General features: G+C 39.8%; 1 protein-coding gene across 2 annotated transcripts in view; it reads right to left on the minus strand.

Annotated features, from left to right (window-relative positions):
• The window catches only part of LOC101826146 (ankyrin repeat, SAM and basic leucine zipper domain-containing protein 1-like), a 34,372-nt gene that overhangs the window by 2,410 nt on the left and 13,513 nt on the right, over positions 1 to 18,449 (minus strand). For both annotated transcript variants that reach the window (XM_040731573.1, XM_013124618.3), the window contains exons 8-12: positions 17,740 to 17,773; positions 9,679 to 9,740; positions 8,471 to 8,513; positions 6,612 to 6,678; positions 5,108 to 5,245 (exon numbers count right to left, since the gene is read on the minus strand). In XM_040731573.1, coding sequence (XP_040587507.1) covers positions 5,108 to 5,245; positions 6,612 to 6,678; positions 8,471 to 8,513; positions 9,679 to 9,740; positions 17,740 to 17,773 — 344 coding nt within the window. The remainder of the gene's footprint in view (positions 1 to 5,107; positions 5,246 to 6,611; positions 6,679 to 8,470; positions 8,514 to 9,678; positions 9,741 to 17,739; positions 17,774 to 18,449) is intronic.

Here is an 18,449-nt window from a genome sequence, read left to right on the forward strand (position 1 = left end):
TCAGTGAACTCTGTTTTTCTTGTGTGCATCAGTTGTAGATCTAGGCTGCTGCTCCAGGCAAATGCCTGCCTGCGTGATCCATGGCAGTGATGACACGGTATGCATCCCATTGGTACCATAACCCTACTCTAAACAAATCCTTCCTTTTATAAGTTGCCTTGAGCATGGTGTTTTACTACATCAGTAAATGTTATGTATCCATTATTTAATTACAGTATGAGCTACATGACCAAAGTCTGAAGGACTTATACAATGAATTATGCCAAAAACAGTGTCAGTTTTGAAAATGCAGTTGATGTTGTTTGTCAGAAGGGAAGCCTCATCAACTTTATTCAATTACAGATAATGACTTCAGGTCTTTGTCATTCATGATATTTCAGGAAAAAATCCTAACTTAACAGTCTATGTTTACCTTTTAGTAGTAGGTTTGAGGAGGCTATGTACTACTTATGTGAAAAACTCACACATTCCAAAAGTTACCCACATGATTTAAGAAAGTAGCTTATGAAGCACTGTTCATGAAAGAAAATAAGATGAGGAAGTATACATCTAACTTGTGGGTCCAAAGGGTCCAAATGGATCATGTAAAAACTGAGTTCTTTGCTTTTATTGAGAATGAGGAAGGAACACATCTAACCATGTGGTATTTGTCACACTTAGGCACATTTTCGTACGCCACAGGTTTCACTCATTGCTTCTTCATCATTAACTAAGTATGCCTATGTCAGTTATAAAAAGGAATGAAAAGGCCACATGGAATAAGGTTAGCTTTCCAGGACACATGTCACATGGAAAACAAACAGAAACCCTGAAGGTAAGTGAGAAGATTCTAAAGATGTTTTCCTGAAGTGTTAGTTACACAATAGGAGTACAAAGGGATATATAGACACCATTTATTTATCAAATACACAATTTCATTTGATTCTAAAAGGTATTTATTATTGGGGTATGTGTGTTCTTATCTTCATGCATTTCTATGCTTGTTTTTTGCTATGCTAAGACCAGGCATTTAAAAGTAATAATAAGTCTCTGTGTGTGGTTTATTTGGGAGCTGGGTGGTGGGCGCCCTAAAGAGTTGAAGCTAAAGATTAAAGAGTAAAAACCAACAACTTCAATGCTTGTGTGTATCTCTCTCTCCCTCCCTCTCTCTTTCTCTCTCCTCTCTCTCTCTCTCTCTCTCTCTCTCTCTCTCTCTCTCTCTCTCTCTCTCTCTCTCTCTCTCTGTCTCTGTCTCTCTCTGTCTCTGTCTCTGTCTCTCTCTGTCTCTCTCTCTCTCTCTCTCTCTCTCTCTCTCTCTCTCTCTCTCTCTCTCTGTCTCTCTCTGTGTGTGTAGGCCACAGGATAACCTTCAGGAGGTGGCTCTCTGCTTCTCCTGGGTGAAACAGCGTCTCACATTGTTTCCATTGCTCTGCATGTCAAAGTCTCGCTGGTTTGCAGGTTTCAGAGCTGTTGTATTCTCAGCCTCCAATCAGTTTCAGGGATGTTGGGATAACATATGTAAGACATTGGTGCTTGTATTTTCCTTGATGAAACTCAGGTCATTAGGATTGCAGTGTAGGGGTTCTGACCTGCTGAACCATCTTGCTAGCATATATGTGTGCGTGTTCTATCTTTTTAACAAAAAGATGAGAGAGAGGGAGAGAGTGCATTTTAGCAGTTCAGAATGAAATGATATGGAGAAAATTATGAACTTCTCATTGCTATGTGAGTCATTTCTTTCTCCAATGCTAAGAACCATCTTTGTGCCTGTGTCGTTTCTAAACGTGTGGCTGTACCTCTTCACGGAGAATTGTATTTAGTATTCTCTTAACATGTGGACCTGAGGTTACCTGTCTCAGGTCCGTGATTTTATTCTCATAACATCGCAATTACCAGGTTATGGATTCTGGGAAACTCAAGTATTAATTATGTTTCATGTGTGTTAAACATTAGAAAAGTGATGTCTATTTTTATTTCAAACACATAATTTATTTCTTTGAAGGGAGGAAACCACTGCCCTTTTGATTTAGTTGACTCAGGAACATACTGAATTCTCATTTCTATTAATTATATTATAGATTGTATTCCAGTCATTTGCATATGAAAATTGTTGGTTCCCTTCATGCCAACAGTAGCTACACCGTGAACATCACACCCATCACATAATTATTTACATTCAGTTTCATCATGAAAATTCTGTATGTCTAAAATTTCTATTCCCATTAATAATATTAACTCAAATGTTAATGTATTTTCACAGAAGTCTCAGAAGATGGCTGGAAAGGGAATTCTTTAAAAAATCAGTTGAGATTTGTCTCCCTGCTAAGTCCTACCTCCACCAGTTACTGAATTTTTTGTATTTATTTATTTTCTTTTTTAATTCATTTTTCAGTTTAAATTTAGATAAGAAACAAGGTTGCTTCACAAGTCAGTTCCAGGTCCCTCTCCCTTTCCCTCCCCTCCTCCCGTGCCCTTCCCCCAACCCCCCCATTATCCCCTCATTTCCCCAGGGTGGGTGAGGCCCTCCATGGGGGTGTCCATAGTCTGTCATTTCATATAGGGCAGGGCCTAGACCCTTCCCCAAGAGTTCAGGGTGAGAGTGCATCTCACATTATTCTATGGAAGTCCAAAGTCCATGTGTATACTTGGGATGGGTACTGATCTGCTGCCCAAGGCTCAATAGATTACTTAGGCCTCCTCACTGACACTCACATTCAGGGTGTCTTGATCAGTCCCATGCTGGATTCCCAGGCTGATGCCTGGGATTCAAGAGTTAACCTTTGTCAGGTCAGCTGTTTCTGGGGGTTAAACCAGCCCAGTCTTAATCCCTTTGGTCATCAGTCCTCCCTCTCTGTTACTGCCTTTCTTGAGTTCAGCTCAGTACTTAACTGAGGGAGTCTGCCTCTTCTTCGATCAGCCACTAAATGAAGTTTCTGTTTCCCAGACTCTCTGGCCATGGGATTGTAGGCTGGCACTCCCCAGATCTATGTCTAAAATCCATATATGAGAGAGTACATGCCATGTTTCTCTTTTTGTGACTGGGTTACCTCACTCAGGATGGTTTCTTCTAGTGTCATCCATTTGCCTGCGAATCTCAGGATTCCATTGTTTTTTTCTGCTGAATAGTACTCCATTGTGTAGATGTACCACTGAATTTTATCTTATACAATAGTTAATACTATTTTGGAAATCAAATTGGTTAGGCTTTAAAGAAAGAACATTTGAGTTTGGTTACTGAGAACATTAAAATTACTGTTACTAATGGTTTCATTAGGTATAATAATTTTGCAGCATATGCCCCTTTCTGTCTTAACATTGAACTTAGATGCTTCAACGTGATTAGCTAGTTAACAGCTTGTAGTGGAGACTGGCAATTGGTGTAAGCGCATCTGCAGACAGAGCTAGCTCTTCTGCTTGCTTTACAACTTCTGAAGTAGGGTTAGTACACAGAAGTAGACTATTACATTTATAGTGACTGTGACAAAACATCTGACAGAGATTATTTAAGGGAGGAAGGCTCATGTCTCAAGGGCACTCCTGTTTGCCTCCCCACTGTAACTGACTGAAGTTCCCTGCCGCAGTTACAGTGAGGAAGGCAAACAGGGAGGCTTGCTCTGTGGCAGTGATCTATTGCTTCTCACATGCAGGGAGACCAGGAACAGACAATTCAGAACTGGTACCAGAAGTAGTGATGGCCACTAAGACCCACCACTGGCTACCTTGTGCTAGCTAGACCATTTTCCAAAGGTTAAACAATTTCCCAAACAGTAACCAGTAACATGGGCCCCCTTCTCTCTGTCACTTTCTCATGCTCTGTGGTGTGTGCCTGTGTGTTTGTGTGTGTGTGTGTGTGTGTGCATGTGTGTGTGTGTGTGTGTGTGTGAAAGCTAAAATATTTTCAGTCAGAGTGTAAGTCAGAGAGCTAGTGAGACTGCTAAGTGGATAAGAGCACTGTCCAGGGTGGCTGACAACTGGAATTTAATCCCTGAGCCTGAAATTGCGGGTGGAGAGCACTGACTGTTGTAAACTATCCATTGACATCTACACTTCTTGCATGGCACATGTGTGCCTTGTCTTCCCCAACCACCAAGTAAGTTGAGACCAGAGTGTCCTCGAACTGACAGAGACCAGCCTGCCTCTGCTTCATGATTGCTGGGATTAAAGTTGTGCACCAACTTGCCCAGCCTCTTATTCTGTTCTTCCTGCCTTCATGTTCTCTGGATTTAAAGGTGTCAAACAGGCAGGCTGATGAGGACTAGGGACCAGGAATTTGGCAATCATCATGAGACTGGCTACTTATTTCCACTTATATCTTGGCTTATGCTCTAATTATTTGTATAGCAAACATTCAATCCTAGAGATGGAAAGATGGCTCAGCTGTTAATAACCTTTGTTGTTCTTGTAGAGATCTGGATTGGTACCATAGCATCCACATGTTGGCTGAATATAATCAGGAACACATATTCCAGGGGATCAAATGCCGTGTTGGATGTCTGTGGGTAACACACACACACACACACACACACACACACACACACACACACACACGGTGCACAGAGAGAATGCATGCAAATGTATACACATAAAATAAACCAAGTTAAGCATACAAGTATGTTGATACATTGATGTTGACAGTACCTACTCCAGGAGTCTTTATTATTTATTCTCTGTATTTTTATGAGTTTTCACTTGTGCTAAAGTTTGCTCAATTTGTGAAGTTTATTTCCATAGTCTAATTTACTTTCACTTACCCCTTAGAACAGTGGTTCCTGACCTATGGTTGTAGAACAATTATGGGATTATAGAACCCTTTCATAGAAGTCGCCTATGACCTTCAGAAACACAGATAATGACATTATGGTTTGTAACATTAGCAAAAAATAACTTTATGGTTAGAGTCACCATAACATGAGGAATTGTATTAAGCTGTCACATTAGGAAGGGTGAAACTGCTGCTTTAGAAGGTGACTGGCATGGGTGTTCCCAGGAGTGAGGGTACAAAGGAGGAGAAGGACAAGCTCCAGGCTGGTTCCTCTTCTCTGACACTATTTGCAATAATGCAGACAAAGGAATGCAGACACATCATTACACTCAAGCAAATATTACTTTTCTAATTGGAGGGCATTACCATGAGAAACGTTTTCTTTTCAGTTCTGTTAGGTATTGCATCTCCCTGAGCACACAGGTTCGTTTCAGATGTCCAACTTCTCATCCCCTTCTTTTTTCTGTCCATCTTGTCAGTATGTGGAATTTGTTTCTGTGTTTCCTGCAATGGAATTGTGGAAAATTACTTTCCCTATTTGATTCTGAAATTAACTCTTTCGGGTGAGTTTCACTATTTCAAAATTACTCTGTCCTTAGCAGTCACAGGGTATTGAAATATGAAAAGTAGAAACTATTACTTAAAAGTGAAATATCTTCTAACATGCTTATCAATGTACAAATTACTACGGTATCATCTAGAAGTAAAATTATTCAGGTCAGCTAGATTAAGAGAAAACCATGAACTGAGATATCTGGCTTTGCGCTGTGGCTGAGACTAAACTGAATTCCCTATATTTTAAATTTTGTGAAACTTTTATGAAAACATGATTAATTTTAATTGGCACTCTTTCATCAGTTTTTCTCTTATATGGTTGGGAGTTAAAGCACACATTACTTTCCATTCATAAGTAAACTCTGATTTAATTATTAGTGTGGTGGAAACTTATTTGTCCTCTGATTCACATTCAAGTCATTAATATGCAAGCAATGATTCACACAAACCTTCATCCTAGGACTCCAGATTACAAACAACCAGATTTCCTAACCTCCAGCAGCTCTCAGGGATAAAATCGCTTTCATATGAGTATACAGATGACTAGTTAAACATCCAATATTTTAAATGTTTGAATGTGAGACAAAGAATATAAGTGTATGCTATTTTAAAATACAGAACAAAGTCCAGAAGTTAACGTATTATTAAATGGTATTCGAATCTTCACTTTCAGACTGCTGACTAATTGGGGAAAAGATAGTTACTGTGTAACTAGAGGAAGGGTTTTCAATGTAATCCTAGTGGAATCAAATTGAAAACAGGCTGCAATCTCTTCATAATGAAACTTTTGGAGAATATGTAACAAATGGCCAAATTTCCAGAATTCCCTGCTAGTGTAAATACAGAAGCAAAGACAGAAACTGGGGAGATGCTGTCATGTGTGATCCTGAAACAGGAGTGTCCAAGGGAAGATAAAATCTTCCTGAATTTATGTGAAAGGTAAGGAAAATTTCCCTGGTGATTCCCAAAGCACTGAAACAAAGGGACCCATCAAAATGTATTCGGGTGTATTACCACAGTCAGGTTTCAAAGTCTCTCTACTGTGTGTTTGTTTCTGCAAAGCAACCTTGAGCAAACACCGAACATCTACTACGTGAGGACTGCACTCAAATTCTACTCACTGTTTCCAGTTCGTTCTCTTATTGGGCCACTACTACCTGCAAGGACTTACTGATCACTCGGAGTTTATAGAAAGGACCGTCCATACCTACAAAACGTTTTTTTTTCTGACTAAGTTTCCATATAAAACCGTGATAGGTACACCACTGCTGCATTAAAAAATTCATAAAAATATTTTCACAATGGATCATTTTACCTTAGTAACAGAGGGACTTTCCTTGTCCTCTCGCATAGATTCTAGAGTTTTGGGTTCATCAGAGAGCCTTTAAAGTAAAAACATATCAATGGGTAAGTTTGGTTCTTCTAGGACCTCTGTTAAAAGATTTGTTACCTGTATATTAAATGACACTTTGAATTTAATTGATTCAAACTGAACCCGTGTTTATAAGTTTTTTGCTGCTTTTGTGCTTTTCAGCTTATATCAATCTATAAGACATTTAGTGAAGACTCATAGTTGTATTTAAAAATAAAAATGACAGTCAGTGGCTTGGGAGAGGGCTTAGAAAATTAGAGCACTTGCTGCCCACACACACCAGTCTTGAGTTTGAGCCCCTAGGACCCACATAAAAAGCTGGACAGGAACACTTGTCACCCAGTATTGTGGAGGAAAGGACAGAGAATCATTTGAGCTTTTGATTGCCAGATAGCTCCAGGTTCAGTCAGACACCATATATCAAGTACATGAATTAGGGAACGAAAGAAAACAACAATATCCTCATGAAGGAAGACACTAGTTCCTCCCCAGCCATTTTTTAAGGCTGCCATAAATGATGGTTTATATTCATGTGCAAAATAAAATTAGTGCCCTGATTTCACTGCTCATATAATTCTGTGCCCCTAGAGCACAAAGCCCCTTCAATGTCATAATACTTTGTGGGTTTCTCACTGAATGTGATGTTGTCTCCCAAGAGTTTGATTTATGGACCAGAGAAGAGATTCTTGTTTTTGGTAGCACTCCTACAGGCTACCATGGCCTTGGGTATTTTCAAGTTGTTCTTTGTAGCCTATTCATGAGGGAGTCTTGATACCACAATGTGCCTGTTTCTATTCCAAACAATCATTTCTATGAACTTAACAAGATAAAAACAGGAGCAAACAATAATAAAACTCAGTGGACAATGTCAGGATTTTACTTTGGAATCATTTAAAATTCCAAGTAGAAAGTAATTTACATTCTGAGAACAGTTTTAGTGACTGGAAATTAGGAATCTGCACTTTGGACATCAGCTATGATGGTTTTGGATCTTTTCTCTTGGAGTACATAAGCTATTTACTAACGTGTATCAAATGTTTCCTTGTACGTAGCCCCACAAAAGATTGCACACTTGTCCTCTATCCTGGAAGGGAGCAATCACAATGAGCACAGAGCTGTGAAGGTGGTACACCTGACACAGGCCTCTGCATGAGGCGATGGTGACAAAGGAGGAAGTCATTTGATGTTTCCTGTAATCCTGTCTGGTGACTCAGAATGGTCCCTAATTCTGCAGTATGGAGGAGCACAGATCATGTCCCCCCAGGAAGGGGAGTGGCCCACGGTGAAGACTGTCCTGTAAAAAGAGGACTCTCCTGTTCAACAATAAATGAGATCTTCCTGACTCGACTCCCTGTTGCATCTGGTTTTCTCAGGTTCTGGTGAGGCTGTGGGACAGTCAAAAAGCACACTCCAACCTCTCTGACCTCGACCCAGGAGGCCCCAGAGATCCCCAACACAGTGTGCTCTCAGAAGGAAAAATGCCTTGGAGTTATAGTTCAGAAGACATTTTCAGAAGGTTTTGGAAAGCTGAGGACTGTCAGAGAGACATCAGTGTGTGATTGACATCAGGAGGCTCATTCTCTAAAACACAGAGTTGATACATTGTGGAAATGATTGTTGAGTATAAATGTCCATAGGAACTAAAAAGAAATTTTCAGTTTAAAAATAAGTTGATAATGGTGTGGGAAATATAAGACAAAGCAAAAATTAAATAGATAAAAGGGTGTTTATCTGAGAGAACAGGCAAGAATACACTAGCTGTCTTTGATTTTTCTAGTATTAATATATTGTTTTTACCTTACCTGCAAAAAGGCATCAGGTCAGTGCAGTGACGTACTTCTAAAACTAAAAGCAAAATCTGTTTTATTACAACTCTAGTAAAACCTAACATATAAAAATGATTACACTCAATTTTAGTATCAATTTTTAAGACCAATTTAGATATTATTCTAGAGTACATATTCATTTGGAGTCAATTACCTCATGTAGAATTTGTCCATTTTGTATATATTTCAAATCAAAGATGGCATAAATTTATCAAGCATAATACCCATACACAATTGTGATGATCCTAAATGAACTCTGTTAGACACATGGAGAGCAGCATCCTTTCCAGTATAAGTGTCATTGATTGACTGTCATGAAGTAGCTTCATGTGCTTTTTGTTTGATTTGGGGCTAATGATATTTGAAAAAAATTTCTAGATTGGGTGTGGTGTCACACCCAATTTTAATCTGGATCCCTGTGATTTTCAAGACAGGAAAACTATGTAACAGAGAGACAATGTCTCAAAAACAAAACAAAACAAACAAACAAACAAACAAACAACATTCAAAAATGGAAAAAAGTCCATGAGCCTATATACATTTTGTTGTCCAGGAAAACAATTCAGCTGTTTAGTTGAATTGTTCAGTATGTGATGCAAATTCCTACCGCTGGGATGTATGGCTACTGTCCCTGTATCATGATGAAACCTAGCAGAAACAATTAGAAGTGGACAAAGGCCTTTACAAACAGCTCAAGGGAGGACTGCAAGCTCACTCTCCTTGTCCCCTTTGAGGTAGGAAGCTCCTTAGCTCCAGCTGTCTTCCCAGCCTTGTGTGCATCTTAAAGGATGCTCATGGAAGCATCTGTCATCACACATGAACAGAATTATTGGAAAAGTCCTGGCCTTGGTAGTGATGCCCACTTTTGGTGTACAGGCAAATATGTAGATAGAACACTATACATAATAAATAAATAAATAACTAAATAAGAAAAAGAACTTTTCTCATTTATATAAAGACATTTCAGATATCAGCATTAAAATCAAATAAGCAATATATTTTCACAGTTAACAGTGCTTAGGAATAATTTCTGAATTAATTGTCACCTTCCAGAACAATAGAAAACTACATAACTACATTTATACTTGACTTCCTTAACTCTTTGGGAAGCTAAAATTTTAGTCTTTCTTATTTTCTCTAGGGAAGGTAGGACCAGATACAGTATTTCAGTATAAAATTCTTACCATTGTTGAATCTTATATGCTTCTTCTTTCTCTGTTCTTGCTTTTTAGAAGATGTTCCTACACTGTGACATTAAGCGTGGTTATTTTAATATTCATATAAAGCAGCATGTGTTCTAAATTCATTTTTGAGTGTCTAATATATGTTATATTAAATATTCACAAATATTTTTTTGACTCAGGATCTCATTACGTAGTCCACCTGGCTTTAAAACAGGACTCTATGGGACAAGTTGGACTTGAAATAACAGAGTTCTCTTGGCCTCCTGCCTCCCAACATCTGGGACTAAAGTAACGGGCCAACAGACTTAAGCAAATAACTCTAAAAATTCATTCTTCAACAGATAATTAAGATTAATGATTGCCGTCCTTCCCATCTGTTCTCATGGAGAAGAAACAAAAATAATTAGCTCTTGATTAAAACAACACACACATACACAGCAGAGCAGAACAGAGCAAGCAACAGTTCTTCCATAAGTTTTGTTCTGATGGACAGAGCTCCCAATCCCGGCAGGAGCATCAGGTAAACAGGCCAGCTTCCCGGCCTGTGTTCCAGAGCCTGCAGATCGCCTGGGAACTGCACAGAGCTCCCAATCCCGGCGGGAGCCAAGCACCCCAGACTCCAGATCTTCTCTCCCACCAAAGAGACCAGGAAACTACAGGAGCCAGGGAGACCAGGGGAGTAGCTGTTCCGGATCAGGTACAACAGGACCCAGCATAGGGTCCAGGGGACCAGGTAGGAGGCTAAGCGCCCCAGATTCCTGTTCTTCTTCTCTACCCACGGACCAGCATTTGGACAAGGCATAGAAGAACCACCAGATTACTGGACTTACTAGCACCCACCAAAAGGGAACTCTGGTCCCCAGACCAGGAAGGGGCTCTTTCTGCACCCACTAGAAGAAGAGATGGGAAAGAGACAATACAAAAACACAGTCAGCAACAGAAAAACAAATATGACACCGCCAGATTCTAGAGACTCCACACCAGCAAGACCCCAATATTCCAACGCGAAGGAAGCAGAAGAGAATGACCTTAAAAGCACTTTCATGAAAATGATAGAGGCCCTAAAAGAGGATATTGGAAAATCCCTCAAAGAAATGGAAGAAAAAACAACCAAAAAATGCAAGAAATGGAAGAAAAAACAAACCAAAAAATGCAAGAATTGGAAGAAAAAACAAACCAAAAAAGGCACGAAATGGAAGAAGAAATGAAGCAAAAAATGCAAGAAATGGAAGAAAAAGCAAAGCAAAAAATGCAATAATTAGAAGAAGAAACATACCAAATAAGGCAGGAAATGGAAGAAGAAACAAAGCAAAAAATGCAAGAAATGGTAGAAAAAACAAAGCAAAAAATGAAAAAAATGGAGGAAGAAACAAACCAAAAAAGGCAGGAAATGGAAGAAGAAACAAAGCACAAAATCCAAGAAATGGAACAAAAAGCAAACCAAAAAATGCAAGAAATGGAAGAAAGAACAAACCAAAAAATTCATAAAAGGCAACAAACGGACGAACAGATAAACAGAAAATTGCAAGAAGCAATGCAAACGCTGCAAGGGTTGAAAACTGAAATAGAGACACTAAAAAAAACACAATCTGAAGAAAGGCAGAAAATAGAAAAGCTGGACAAACAGTCAGGCACTACCAATACAAGCATTACCAACAGAATAGAAGAGATGGAAGAGAGAATCTCAAGTGTTGAAGATACACTAGGAGAAATGGATTTATCAACCAAAGAAAACCTTAAATCCAACAAATCCTTAACACAAAACATCCAGGAATTATGGGACACCATGAAAAGACCAAACCTAAGAATAATAGGTATAGAAGAAGGAGAAGAAATCCACCTCAAAGGGGCAGAAGGCATATTCAACAAAATCATAGGAGAAAACTTTCCCAACCTTAAGAAAGACATGCCAATGAAGGTACAAGAAGCCTACAGAACACCAAATAGAGTGGACCACAAAAAAATCCCCTCGCCACATAATAATCAAGACCCCAAACATACAGAATAAAGAAAGAATATTAAGAGCAGCTAAGGAAAAAGGTCAAGGAACATATAAAGGCAGACCTATCAGAATTACACCTGATTTCTCCATGGAAACTCTGAAAGCCAGAAGGTCCTGGATAGATATTCTACCTACACTAAGAGACCATGGATGCCAGCCCAGACTACTATACCCGGCAAAGCTCTCAATCACTATAGACGGAGAAAACAAGATATTCCATGACAAAACTAGATTCAACCAATATGTGTCCACTAACCCAGCCCTACAGAAAATTTTGGAAGGAAAACTCCAACCCAAGGAAGCTAACTACAACCAGAAAAACATAAGCATTAGAGAATCCCTCTCTACCAACAGCCAAAAGAACAAAGGGGTGAAATTCCACCCATAATTCCACCAACAACAACCATCGCAAATCGAAGAAGGATGAGCAATCAATGGTCATTAATATCCCTCAATATTAACGGCCTTAACTCACCCATAAAAAGACACAGACTAGCAGAATGGATTCGAAGACAGAACCCTTCCTTCTGCTGCATACAAGAAACACACCTCACCCTCAAAGACAGACATTACTTGAGAGTTAAAGGTTGGGAAAAAATTTTTCAATCAAATGGACCCAAGAAACAAGCAGGGGTAGCAATCCTAATATCTAACAAACTAGACTTTAAAATAAAATCAATCAAAAGAGATGAAGGAGGTCATTACATACTCATCACAGGTGAAACCCACCAAGATGAAGTGTCTATCCTGAACATCTATGCCCCCAATACAAAGGCATCCACATTCGTTAAAGAAACATTATTAGAACTTAAATCTCATCTAAAGCCCCACACAGTTATAGTGGGAGATTTCAACACACCACTCTCACCACTAGACAAGAATACCAGACAGAAACTCAACAAAGAAGCAAAGGGTCTAATAGAAGTAATGACCCAACTGGGATTAACAGATATCTATAGAACATTTCATCCACATAAAAAAGAATATACCTTCTTCTCACCACCACATGGAACCTTCTCAAAAATCGACCACATACTTGGCAACATATCAAACCTCAGCAGCTACAAAAAAATTGGAATAACTCCATGCATCTTATCAGACCACCATGCCTTAAAATTAGAATTCAACAACAACACAAATTGCAGAAAACCTACAAACTCATGGAAATTGAATAATGCTCAACTGCACCATCCCTGGGTCAAAGAGGAAATAAAAAAAGAAATTAAAGACTTCCTCGAATTCAATGAGAATGAAGACACAACATACCCAAACCTATGGGACACTTTGAAAGCAGTGCTACGGGGGAAGTTCATAGCACTAAGTGCTCACATGAAGAAACAGGAAAACAGTTATACCAGAGAATTAACATCACAGCTAAAAGCTCTAGAACACAAAGAAGCAAACTCCCCCAGGAGGAGTAGACGCCAGGAAATAATCAAATTGAGGGCTGAAATCAATAAAGAAGAAAGCAGGAAAACAATACAAAGAATCAATGCAACGAAGAGTTGGTTCTTTGAGAAAATCAACAAGATAGACAAACCTTTGTCCAAACTTACCAAACAGCAGAGAGTGAACACGCAAATTAACAAAATCAGAAATGAAAAGGGGGACATAACAACAAACTCTGAGGAAATCCAGAGAATCATTAGGTCATACTTTGAAAACCTGTACTCCACAAAATTCGAAAATTTAAAGGAAATGGATGACTTCCTGGACAGCTATCATTTGCCAAAACTAAATCAAGAACAGATAAGCAATTTAAATAGACCTATAACCCCTATGGAAATAGAAGCTGTCATCAAAAGTCTCCCAACCAAAAAAAGTCCAGGTCCAGATGGCCTCAGTGCAGAATTCTACCACAAATTCAAAGAACAGCTTATACCAATTCTTCTCAAAGTGTTCCACACAATAGAAGCAGAAGGGTCTTTGCCAAACTCTTTCTATGAGGCTTCAGTAACCTTGATCCCCAAGCCACACAAAGATACAACTAAGAAAGAGAACTTCAGACCAATATCCCTCATGAACATTGATGCAAAAATACTCAATAAAATACTGGCAAATCGGATCCAAGAACGCATCAAAACAATAATTCACCACGATCAAGTAGGTTTCATCCCAGGGATGCAGGGATGGTTCAACATACGAAAATCCATCAACGTAATCCACCATATAAACAAGCTGAAAAACAAAAATCACATGATCATCTCACTAGATGCTGAAAAAGCCTTTGACAAAATCCAACACCCCTTCATGATAAAAGTCTTGGAAAGATGTGGGATAACAGGGACATACTTAAACATAATAAAAGCTATATACAGTAAACCAACAGCCAACATCAAAGTAAATGGACAGAAACTCAACGCAATTCCTCTAAAATCAGGAACAAAACAAGGCTGTCCACTCTCTCCATACCTTTTCAACATGGTACTTGAAGTTCTAGCTATTGCCATACGACGACAAAGGGGGATCAAGGGGATACAAATTGGGAAGGAAGAGGTCAAACTTTTACTGTTTGCAGGCGATATGATAGTTTACATCAATGACCCAAAGAACTCTACCAGGGAACTCTTACAGCTGATTAACACCTTCAGCAAAGTGGCAGGCTACAAGATCAACTCAAGAAAGTCAGTAGCCCTACTATATACAGATGATAAAAGGGCTGAAAGAGAAATCAGAGAAACATCACCCTTTACAATTGCCACAAACAACATAAAATACCTTGGGGTAACGCTAACCAAACAAGTGAAAGACCTGAATCGTAAGAACTTTGAATCTTTAAAGAAAGAAATTAAAGAAGCCCTCAGAAAATGGAACGATCTCCCATGCTCTTGGATAGGTAGGATCAATGTAGTAAAAATGGCAATCCTGCCAAAAGCAATCTACAGATTCAATGCTATCCCCATTAAAATCCCAGCACAATTCTTCACAGACCTTGAAAGAACAATAATCAATTTTGTATGGAAAAACAAAAGACCCAGGATAGCCAAAACAACCCTGTTCAACAAGGCAACGTCCGGAGGCATCACTATCCCTGACCTCAAGCTCTATTATAGAGCTATAGTCCTGAAAACAGCTTGGTATTGGCACAAAAATATACAGGCAGACCAATGGAATCGAATTGAAAATCCGGGTATTAACCCACACACGTACGAACATCTGATCTTTGACAAAGAAGCTAAAAATATACAATGGAATAAAGAAAGCATCTTCAACAAATGGTGCTGGCATAATTGGAGACTGGCATGTAGAAAAATGCGGATCGATCCATATTTATCGCCATGCACAAAACTTAAGTCCAAATGGATCAAAGACCTCAACATAAATCCAGACACACTGAACCTCTTAGAAGAGAAAGTGGGTGGTACCCTTGAACGAATTGGTACAGGAGACAGCTTCCTGAACATAACACCAGTAGCACAGACAGTGAGATCAACAATTAATAAATGGGACCTACTGAAACTGAGAAGCTTCTGTAAGGCAAAGGACACAGTCAGCAAGACAAAAAGGCAGCCCACAGAATGGGAAAATATATTCACTAATCCCACATCTGACAGAGGGTTGATCTCCAAAATTTACAAAGAACTCAAGAAGCAAGTCTCCAAAACAGCAAAGATCCCAATTAAGAAGTGGGCTGCAGAACTAAATAGAGAGTTTTCAATAGAGGAGTCTAAAATGGCTGAGAGGCACTTGAGAAAGTGCTCAACATCCTTAGCCATCCGGGAAATGCAAATCAAAGCAACTCTGAGATACCATCTCACTCCTGTCAGAATGGCTAAAATCAAAAACACCAATGACAATTTATGCTGGAGAGGATGTGGTGAAAGGGGGACACTCCTCCATTGCTGGTGGGAGTGCCAACTGGTTCAGCCACTTTGGAAATCAGTGTGGAGATTCCTCAGAAAAATGCGAATAAACCTACCACAAGACCCAGCAACTGCACTCTTAGGCATATATCCAAAAGATGCCCATTCATATAACAAAGATGTCTGTTCCACTATGTTCATAGCAGCTTTATTTGTAATAGCCAGAACTTGGAAGCAACCTAGATGTCCCTCACCCGAAGAATGGATAGAGAAAATGTGGTACATCTACACAATGGAGTACTATTCAGCAGAAAAAAGTAATGGAATCATGAGATTCGCAGGCAAATGGATGACACTAGAAGAAACCATCCTGAGTGAGGTAACCCAGTCACAAAAAGAGAAACATGGCATGTACTCTCTCATATATGGATTTTAGACATAGATCTGGGGAGTGCCAGCCTACAATCCTATTGCCAGAGAGTCTGGGAAACAGAAACTTCATTTACTGGCTGGTTAAGTACTGAGCTGAACTCAAGAAAGCCAGTATCAGAGAGGGAGGACTGATGATCAAAGGGATTAAGACTGGGCTGGTTGAACCCCCAGAAACAGCTGATCAGACAAAGGTTAACTCTTGAATCCCAGGCATCAGCCTGGGAATCCAGCATGGGACTGATCAAGACCCCCTGAATCTGGGTGTCAGTGAGGAGGCCTAGGGAATCTATTGAGCCTTGGACAGCAGATCAGTACCCATCCCAAGTATACACACGGTCTCTGGACTCCCATAGAACAATGTGAGGTGCACTCTCACCCTGAACTCTTGGGGAAGGGTCTAGGCCCTGCCCTATATGAAATGACAGACTATGGACACCCCCATGGAGGGCCTCACCCTCCCCGGGGGAATGAGGGGATAACGGGGGGGGATGGGGGGAGGGCACGGGAGGAGGGGAGGGAAAGGGAGAGGGACTTCGTACTGACTTGTGAAGCAACCTTGTTTCTTATCTAAATTTAAAATGGAAAATAAAAAAATATTAATAAAAAAAAGAAAAAAAAAGTTTTGTTCTGATGGATCCAGTAATTTTCTGTTTTCGTGCTCATGGAGTTAGTGCTCCTGTTGATTCATGGGCCCCCATATCCCGAATGCTCCACAGCCATATCCCCGCATGACTCTTCAGAGACATCATTTCATTGAGTGCAATGCTGTCTACTAAGAGGGATGTTCAGTATATCATGAAATTTGTTTTTCCTTTTTGCTTCTAAGCATCCCTCTGCCTGCATACTCAGAATCTATGACAATTGTGGTACCTTCAAGATAGCTTCCATATTTCATTCACAGTGAATGCTGAAACCATTATCTGGTAGTTGCTTTTTTTCAGGAAGCATTTCTATATAAGGCTGAGTCTTTGTAGGTCACTGGAGAGCAACACTGTTCCCTCAGCGCTATTTCACCCTAACTACAGCTAAGAGCTCCAGACTCAGGTCTTCTTGTTGGTAAGCCCTGGACCAAACACTTTCTTTTCCTACCTTGGTCCCCTGAGGTGTGGAGCTCACTGGGGGCTATTGACCTGCGGTACAGAAGCATGTCTGTAAGGCCATTCTGAGGTGACAGTCAGCAAACCTGGGAGTGACTTCAACATTGCATTTACTCACACCCTTCCCAGGAGACAACCTCCCCCAAACATATTAGTGAACAGGGTTAATACCTGAAAACTAATATTTTTAGATATATGTGCATGACATGTTATGCACAGTGTATTCACATGTATATGTCATTTCAGGTACACACATGCCAGTGTGCAGTTGGGTGACTGCAGTACAGATTTGGGGGTTGACCCCAGCCTTCAACCTTAGGCTTGTGGCTGTATCTCTCATTCATGAATGCAAACCCCAGCCTAAATCTCCAGCAAACTTCAAGGGATTCTCTGTCTGTACCGCCAATCTCAACATAAGCTCCCAGGACTCAAGACCATCAGGCTTCATGTGGATTCTGGGCACCCACCTGCCGTTCTCACATGTGCACACCAGGCACTTTATCCATGAATCACCTCCCTAGCCATGGCTTATTATCAGTATTTCACACTGTATCAGAACTGTAATCAGTCAGTGCAATATTGTGTGCTCTACAAAGAATTATACTGCCCTGGTTAGCAGAGACATAAAGAAGATGGAATTGTATTGCACAGAGCAACACATGGTGCAAGTTTCTGAACTTTATATTCTCTACATACTCATTGTATTTGAAAATTCAAACACTCTTACCAGAGTGAGATCTTGTGTTTTATTCTTCCACTAACTATAAAAGAGAAAGCAAACTAAGTTATAAGCCTCTGTAGAAAATATGAGCATTAAATGTCAAGGCTAATATTTTGTTGCTACATATACATTGACACCAATTCTGGGTAGCTTTTAAATTGAATATTGATTTAGGCACAATAAACACATGGAGTATTCTTAATTTCCACTTCTTTGTTGTTTCAAACACAGAGACAAATTTATCCGTATTTACTACTTATAATAAAGTGTTGGACAAAACACCTATGATCTTGAGCACTGTCAAACAGAGAACCTGCATCTTAAACAGAATCGCTATCACAGACTGAGTGTTAAAGTGAAGCACATTGATGCTGTTGCTGGTTTTGTCTCTGGAATAGCGGTGCTTGTTGAAATGCAGGAGAATATACTCACCTTGTACAGAAGTGAAAAGAGCTTCTGCAAGGATTGAGCTGAGGATGGAAACTCCAGACACAGGAAGCTAAGTCTATGGTGACTGTCCTTTGTAGTATAGCAAAACATAGGTAAGACAAGGAGACCAAGGACAAAGACCTTTGCAGTACAAAGACCTGCCAGTGTGGCAAAGCTCCAGAGAGATCAGTGTGTGCTCTCCTGAACTGCTTCTGAGGAAGACGCCGCTTCCCCTCAGTTCTAGATCTGTCTTCTCTCTCCTTTGCAGTGAAAACAAGTTCAGCATC

The sequence above is a fragment of the Mesocricetus auratus genome, unplaced genomic scaffold (assembly GCF_017639785.1).
Source record: "Mesocricetus auratus isolate SY011 unplaced genomic scaffold, BCM_Maur_2.0 Super-Scaffold_100025, whole genome shotgun sequence".
In the NCBI taxonomy this organism is placed as follows: domain Eukaryota; kingdom Metazoa; phylum Chordata; class Mammalia; order Rodentia; family Cricetidae; genus Mesocricetus; species Mesocricetus auratus.